We start from the raw sequence: 8,203 nt of genomic DNA, 5'->3' as shown, positions 1-8,203 counted from the left end.
ATTATTCAGCATATATCGGAAAATATACTCCTCTCTCTTGTGAAAAAACATTAAAACACTAAATTATATTAAATAAAAAATAAAAAATCTCAATGTCTATAATGAAAATATTGTGGGCTTAGGAGTTTTCATTTTTTTAATTTTATCATTTTATATTATATTAATAAAATTAAACTTGATAATTTATTTTCATACTATTTTTTTCCAAGTTTTTACATCCTTAAAAAAGCTTCAACATTGAATAAATTGTTAATTTTACAAAAAAAAGAAATTGTATTAATTGTTCGCGAAAGATAAAAAAAATGAGGGGATGAAGGTTAAAAATAAGATAAAATGGCAGTTCTTTATTTAAAAATATTTTTTTTCTTTTTTGGCTTTTTATTTTTTTCCAATCAGATTATTAAGTTTTTTTCTTTTAATTTCATTATTTTATATTGTATTAATTATTGATTCAACTTGATGATTTGTTTTGTATTATTTTTAAAAATTATTGTTATTCAAAAAAATCTTGATATTGAATCAAGAAAAAATTAAAAATGAAGGAACCAACATTAAAAGTTTGATGAAATGGCAGCCCTTTTGAAAAAAAACACATATATCAAGGTCTCGCCTTTTAGCTTTAATATTTTGTCCAAATTCCTTTTTAGTCCCTTTAGTTTTAAAATTAATGATTTAGTCCAAACTTTATTTTATTCATATTTTAATCCATAGATTTAAAAGAGAAGAAAAAAAGTCATTAGATAATGATAAAAGATAGAGAAATCTGTCAGTTAATTATATTCTTATAAAAAATAATTAATCTTAAAATCAACAAGTTATATTTAATAAAGATGTTTTATTGAAATCTTTTTAAGCATTCATCTTACTTAAAATAAAAGTTGATGGATGTCCAAAAAGGTTTTTTTTTTAAGTTTTTTTCGAATCTTTGTGATTTTTAGGTTCTTTAATTGGTTTGTTGAGATAAGGGTGTTTATTAAGTTTTTTTATATTGAAATGATATTTTGATAAAAAAAAATTCTATTAATATTTTGATGATCTTTATGTTGTTAGATTACGAGTAAGAGATAATGTATAGCTAATTTCTTTAAAGAAAACACAAATTGGATGAATGATGTTAAAAAAATATATATAAAAAGTTATTTTTTATGGCTTGGGCATGATGGGTTTTCAATAATTTAGATGTGATTTCTTTCAAATTAAATAATAGAAATATATTGGGTATATTTTTTTTAAAAAAAAAGTAGATTAATTAATAATGTATTTTAAATGATATTTTATTAAATTACATCTTATTCTTACTCTATCATAGAATAAAATTATGAAAATCTATTTTATAATATTAGTAAGTATTTACTATGTTAGCTCATCATAAACAATTTTTTTATCTAATTTGTTGATTTACTATTATTATTATTATTTATTTTTGGTTATTATATAATTAAACAAGAATAATTTTAAAAAAAAATTATTAAACATAGTTGGCTCTATGTCATGGATAACAAGTTAAACAAGATGTCCAAATTGATAAAATATATTATTGTTTTAATATTTATATATAAAAAAAGATATTATTTGAATTCTTTTAATCCAAATTAACTTTTTTTTTGTTAATATTTTGCGTTGTTTTTAACCTATCAAGTTGATTGAATCATATTAAATCAATTTTCATATAATTTAATTTGAAATTCAAGCTATACAAGAACTCATATCAAAACGTTCTAAGGTTAATCGGTAGAGATGGGTTTGAGGGACTTTCAAAATTCTAAACATAATTATTTCTTTTTCTTATTCATTTATTTTCATTTGAAGTTTTCAACATGCATCAATGTTTTATTATCTTTGATCATGCATTTACGCCAGGGTTTACACTGCATTTATATGAGGGTTTATATCGTGACTTTAATCACAGGTTTTTCTGGTTAATTCGGTATTTTTACCTAATTTTTAAAATTAATTTTTTTGAAATTTTATTATTTTTTAATTTTTTTCCTATAAAATTTGATCATCATTCTTTTAATTAATATTCCTTGAAAAAAATTTTAAAATAATATTTTTTTTCTAATTTCATCCTTTAACATTAAATTGATTGAAAATTAAGAAATTGATTGAGAATTGAGCTTCTCAATTTAATTCGAGTATCTGATTTCATGGATTGTGAATTTAGAAGATTAATCTAAGTTTAAAAAATTTACTCAATTTTGCTTGTTTTTCTTCTTTTTTTTTAAGCTTATATTTTTTTAGTTTAATCTTCAACATTTATTTAATTTAAGATTGGGCTCCATGATTTTTTATTTACTTTTTATAGCATTTTTTATTAATTTTAAAAATAATCATAGTTATCTTTGATTTTTTTTTATTTTTTTCTCTTTAAAATTTAGTTTTTAAAAAGAAATTTTGCTTTTGCATTATAGGTCATTGCTTTGACTATGTATGTTCTTTTTTTTAATATTGTCGTACAACCTTTAACAACAACATTAAAATTATTTCGATAAGCCTTTTTTAATGGTGATGTAATGTTCATAGAAAAAGATGAGTCTTTAATAAAGTTTTCTTTCTTCTCCCTCCAAATATAATATTAATAACTTATTTTTTATAATTAATTATTGTCAAATTTTTTTGTTCACTTTATTTAGTATTGATATCAACTTTAAATTATATTATTAATTTAACTGAGTTTATTAGACCTAGTTAAGTAAATAATTCACGTGTCATAATTTCTTAACTTTGATTTAAAAATAAAAGTATCAATTGAATTTTTTGGTTTTACATTAATAAAAAGTTAATCTGATGCATTGGATAACACGATTACCCATCTAAGAATTTTTCTCTTTCGTGTCCTCCCTTTCTCTCTTCTATAATACTCACTTCTCGATTTCTCCTAGGAGACGCTCTCTTTACCTTCACATTCAAGCATCCTTTTCAAAATAAATTTGACCTTTTATTCAAAATGGAGAAGTTTTGTTTCTCATGATTTTTTTTTTGATTTTTTTTTTATTTTTGTTATGGCAGCATACAAGTCGGGTTTTAGCCTGACCAAAATATGTTTGCCTAGCACGAACAACCTATAGATGAATGACTGTCTTTTTCTTGAAAAATCAAAGTTTTTGAGTTTTGAAAGGAGTGTAGTAATAAAGCTGAAATTTAGAGAAATTAATAGAAAAACACCATCAAGAGTGGAGCTTGCGATTTATTTTTTTAATTTAATTTATTAATATTGAATTGATTAAAAATTAAAATTTATAATTTATTTTAATTTATTTTAAAATTATTTTAATTTAATAACTCACATCATAAGTTTAACTGATTAATCATAAGTTTAACTGATTAATCGATCTAAATTTTTATTTTTTTTCTTTTAATTAAACTTCTGCAGATGGTGTGATTCCTCGTAGTTAACCTCCTAAGCTCCTAGGAAAGAGAAAGAAAAAAATATCAGCTATACTCAGATGAACATCAGACTCAAAAAGATATGGCACCTTGATAGAGGCCCTCTTTTGTGGAGAAAGCTTAGAGCCCCGAAAGCATTGACTGGTAAATGTGAGTGCTTGCTTAACTGGGAATTGAACTCCTAAACTTCTTCTTCTTTCCCTCTTATATTATTTATTTTATAAATCAACTTGAAATATTTTATTATTTATAAAAAATGACTTTTTCAATAAAATAAAATATCTCAAGATAATAAGGAAGCACAAGTATAGTACAGTATTAATTCTAGAATTTTGGAAAAAAAATTCCTTGATACTCTTTTTTATTTGAAAACAAAATTATAGCCGTTATGTTTAGAAACAACGAAGCTCCTTCATCTATCTCGAACAAATGAGAAAGTTTACTATTCTTTCATCTTCATGCAGCATGACTCCATCTAAATTAAGAAAGTTATTAGGCTAACAATAAATTTGCATATCAATTTTAGTAAATTCTGTTTTCAGAAAATGTCGTTTCCGCTGATTTAAAAAAAGAAAGCAGTTTCTTCTGTTAGGAAGCCTGAATCTAAGATCCTCAATTGCACAAAATATTTGTCATTGATGATGCAATGAAGACAACAAATCGACTGGGCCTATATTATAAGCTACCCTGACTAGCACGTAACCATCTTGCGAAAACAATAGCCCCAGCAAAACTTACCGGCAGCTAAGAATCCTAACAAATCATGCAGGCATGCAATTGCCAAAATCATAATTCCTACACGAACATGTTCCTCTAGCGCTAGACGATGCCTGCAACAAAAATAAAGTGGAACAAGAACGGTTCATAACAATACAAAGAAATCTACTATCAGGATGGTTCAATTACTGGCGTCCTGGCTTTGTTTGTGGCGGTTTTCCTCCACAATTCTCTGAAACTCTTTCTCACTGGCTGCAATTAGACGCTTCACGATATCAAAAGTGGTCAGCCTAATGCTGCAGAGGAAAAAAGGAAAGTACCTTCATGTCAGCAAAGGAGGAAATTTCTTATGAAATCAACTTGTTTTCGCAGTGAGCCCCTATATCCTTCCATGTATGGGGAACATATAATCTCCACCGTGCCAACAACATTTGGAAACCGTTAAGAGTGTCTATGAAATTAAGTTTCACAAACCTTGATGGAATTAGATTTATCCCCAGGGTCCAAATTAAAAAAAGTCGAAGTGCCTAGGACCAAAGAATTTTACAAAAGAAAGAAGCATGTGCCTTTTGATACAGGTACAGACAGCACAAAGGATGAGTTGCAAAGCCAAATATGGCACGGTTATTCTTATATGTGGGTTCAATAATTTTAGATTTTCTATGCCAGATGTGATTAACACAGTATCAGTTAACCATCAAATGATCTAGTATTCCCGGATCAAAGAAAACTAGAAGCTCATCGGTTTCCAAACAAAATAAGACATCATATTGAAGGATGTTTCCATGCAAATATATCAAATAATGAAACAGGAATGTAAGCGAACCTGCTATTTGGAAGGTTCTTCAATGCATTGGGCACAAAACCCCTATACAAGCCTATAACTCCATCACGCTGCACGATTCCTGCATCAATAAGACCAAATTAGATTCGATCCCTCAGTCACCAAAATAAATTGCAAGTAGAAATTAATAGCATAAGATTTTGGTTAAGATATATGACCTATATCAAGACTTGAACCTTTACCCAAGAGCCCTTAGGATTTAAGTGATACCACTCAAACAAGGGCTACAGCCACATGAAAAATTAAGAGGCACTATTTTTTGTACGGTGCCTTCTATCATTAAGAAGCTCAAGAAACAGCACAGAATTTGAGAAGCTGCATCCAGTCAGAAACTAGAAACATGTTTTCTTTTTAATAATATTTGGACAAGTACGCATAGAAGCAGACCCAGAGATGTCCTTAAAATTTTCAGAATCAAGGTATTTAAGAGAAAAAATAAAGCTCAACAGGTATTGTAAACAGATTTAAAAGTTCTTTTAACTTGAATTAACATTACCCTGGCATTGGGTTAAGACCATAGCATATCATGACCACACAAACAGATTTAAGGCTCTTTCAACATGAACTAACATGCCCTTGGGCATCGGCTCAAGAGACAAGTGGCTAAATTGGAGTTTTGTGGAGTGAATGATGGGCTCAATAATCAATAATAGACATATGCACTAACAAATGAGAAAAGCAAGATAGGCTAATATGTGATTGATGGCCCTTTTGCTCTGCTGATATTAGCATTGCTTGCACTCTAAGCCTCTCTTAAGTGTCCCATTGTCTACTCACTCACAAAGTATCTTGGTCCATTACCACTAGAACCCTTTTATGGTAATTTCAGAGACAATAAGCATCTCCATGCAAGTCTGTTCTCTACATTTTTGTGCACCTTACCTGGAAAGGCATCCAAAACTGATTTGTAAGGGGTACCCTTCATTTGCATTTGTCTTCTTACTGTATCCAAAGGATAACACGTGAGTGTTGCAACAGCTGCAGACACCACAGCTGTCAGTAGAGATGATTGAGTCTTCTGTTGGTACTTCTCCGGCAATGACTTCTTCACCCTGTTGTTCAAAGGGAGTAACATCCAACACTTGTTTTATGTCTGCATTCTTTTCCAAAAACAACTAAATAAAAAATAAATGAAAGAAGCTCTAGGCATTAATGTGCTCACAAGTCAAAAATGCAAAAGTTGACGGCAATATATGGAGCAATGCCAAGAAGAGAAGGCCCAAGACCATAGTAAAATGACGCAACTCCTTCCTCTCGTAACATTGTCAATGCAATCTGGACATCATCAATACTCTTCTGTTCATAAATGATCATCTTGTCATTAAACGTAGTCTAGTAATCAATATAATACCTCAGACATAGTGCGAAAGCCAGGATCAACCGCTAAGCGTAATCTCAGGACATCCAAAGGATATGTTACCTGAAAAAATATACACAGCAAGATAATTTTAAGATTCAAAGGCATGTAGTACTGGATACATATTACATTTTTTTAAATGTAGCAATACAAAATTGGATGTCTACGCACACAGTAAAATTTTTTAAGAAACAAATTCATGTACTTCTTTGAGCACAAACACTATCCCAACAGGTAGCAATATAATTTCCATTTCCATTTCCATTGATGAATTACTCACAAAAGTAGATGTCATGCCTGCACAAGCACCTGCAGCAAGTCTGCCAATAACTGAAAGCTCACCATCCTTTCCCTTGAACAATTTCTACAAATTCACATGCAAAAATAAATAAATAAATAAATCAAATGCCTCAAATAATAGCAACTCAATTATTTATAACACTTTCCTAGAAATTGCTTAAACACATTTTCACTAGTATTACCTTGTAAGTTTCATAAGCCAAGAGCTGGACAGCACTATATGGTATGATCCGAATCACCTGAAATATCCACCATAAATCCCAAATTAGAAAACAAAACCTCATCTTCATTATTCAAGAAAGTTAAAAATCTGCCAAGCACCTGCGGAAGGTTTCCTTTCCAGTACCCTTTGACTCCTTCTTCTTTCCCTATCATCACTATTGCCTGCAGTTAATTGACCAATATGCAACTTCGTTAAGATAAACAAGTAACCGACATTGAAATTTGCTAAATACCTCAATGAAACCAATTGCCTTCTTAGCACTTTCTTGCCCGGCCCGCACTCCATGAGTCTATAAACACATCAAATTAGCACTATCAGCGTTATTGATGATGTTACTAATTAGCAATTACCTTATCGATAATTGAAACCTCTACTCTCTAGCTTGAATAATAATAATAATAATAATGCCAAATAGTTTTTTCTCTCAGTAACCAAAATAGAAGCTATAAAATCCACAATTTAGAGAATTCTACATTAACTGCTCAAACTCCATTTTCTCAGTAACCACGTAGCAACATTAACGACTCGGGACCTCGAAAAACACGTGATAAAAATTGAAAGCACAGAAACTTAAAACAACACCTGCATGAGTAACTTTATACGGTCAAGCGGAGCCGTGACAGTCTTCGCTGCGGCACCAGCGACAGCTCCAGCGGCAAAAATCGCAGCATCTCTAGGCACATAAGCCAGTATTGCCAACGGATACTTCAATAGCTGAGCCGAACTCGGTGCGAACTCATTTCTTCCATCTTCCTTAGTCTCCGCCATTGAAACTGAAGCAAAATTGCCAAAACTTCCATTATTTCCGCCATTCCGGATTCTGCAACTGAATTGCGCGTTTCTCCACAGAGGTTCGCGGTGGGGCGTGGCTTCAGAGATTGAAGAGAGTGAGGTTTTTAAGTTTGGTAACGTCTGGAAGGATAAAATGGCTCTCTCTTCTTCTCTCATGGTTTGAATTAGCAAACTTGAGAGTTTGTTAGGGGCAGAGAAGGGATAAGGTAGAAGGATAGTAGCAGAACGCAGAGAGAGGGAGAACAGCAAACTTAAACAGAAGGATCTCTTGGGATTTTTAAGCAGAATAGAGCGAGTGTTTTGTTTTATTAAAGATTTGGTGTGTGCGGGTCTATCGAGGGATGATGAAGCACACAGCCTGATTGATTAGAAATATTTCTTCATTGATAGAGATAGGCAAACTACATTTTAATTTTTATTTAGCCCCTATAAGTTTCTATATTCTTCATCTCATCCTATTACTTAAAAACATTTTCAATATTAACCCTTTTTGTTCAATTTTCTCCCTTAACCTCTTAAAAGCTTTTAATATTACCCTCATCCTATTATCTTAACATTCTCAATATTCAATTCTATATTCTAC

At 30.3% G+C, this 8,203-nt stretch overlaps 1 protein-coding gene across 1 annotated transcript; it reads right to left on the bottom strand.

The window, feature by feature from the left end:
* Positions 1-3,879: 3,879 nt before the first annotated feature.
* On the bottom strand, positions 3,880-7,931 carry LOC105121944 (probable envelope ADP,ATP carrier protein, chloroplastic). The gene is made up of 11 exons (XM_011020822.1): positions 7,411-7,931; positions 7,061-7,117; positions 6,927-6,989; positions 6,788-6,844; positions 6,586-6,669; positions 6,300-6,368; positions 6,111-6,223; positions 5,831-6,000; positions 4,931-5,009; positions 4,294-4,400; positions 3,880-4,217 (listed from the first exon to the last, which is right to left on the bottom strand). The coding sequence occupies exons 1-11, from the start codon at positions 7,774-7,776 to the stop codon at positions 4,207-4,209; spliced, it is 1,176 nt and encodes a 391-aa protein (XP_011019124.1). The 5' UTR covers positions 7,777-7,931; the 3' UTR covers positions 3,880-4,206.
* Positions 7,932-8,203: the final 272 nt, after the last annotated feature.

The sequence above is a fragment of the Populus euphratica genome, unplaced genomic scaffold (genome assembly GCF_000495115.2).
Source record: "Populus euphratica unplaced genomic scaffold, PopEup_1.0 scaffold46.1, whole genome shotgun sequence".
NCBI lineage: Eukaryota > Viridiplantae > Streptophyta > Magnoliopsida > Malpighiales > Salicaceae > Populus > Populus euphratica.
The sequence above is the reverse complement of the archived record's forward strand: the minus strand, read 5'-3'. Positions and strand labels throughout refer to the sequence as shown.

Excerpts from the sequence above, each read along its gene's own strand:
- LOC105121944 (XM_011020822.1), bottom strand. The coding sequence starts at position 7,776 with ATGAGAGAAGAAGAGAGAGCCATTTTATCCTTCCAGACGTTACCAAAC. Across the intron at positions 6,670-6,787 it reads TGGCTTATGAAACTTACAAG|AAATTGTTCAAGGGAAAGGA; the intron begins GTAATACTAGTG and ends GTGAATTTGTAG. Across the intron at positions 4,401-4,930 it reads AAGAACCTTCCAAATAGCAG|CATTAGGCTGACCACTTTTG; the intron begins GTTCGCTTACAT and ends TTTCCTCTGCAG.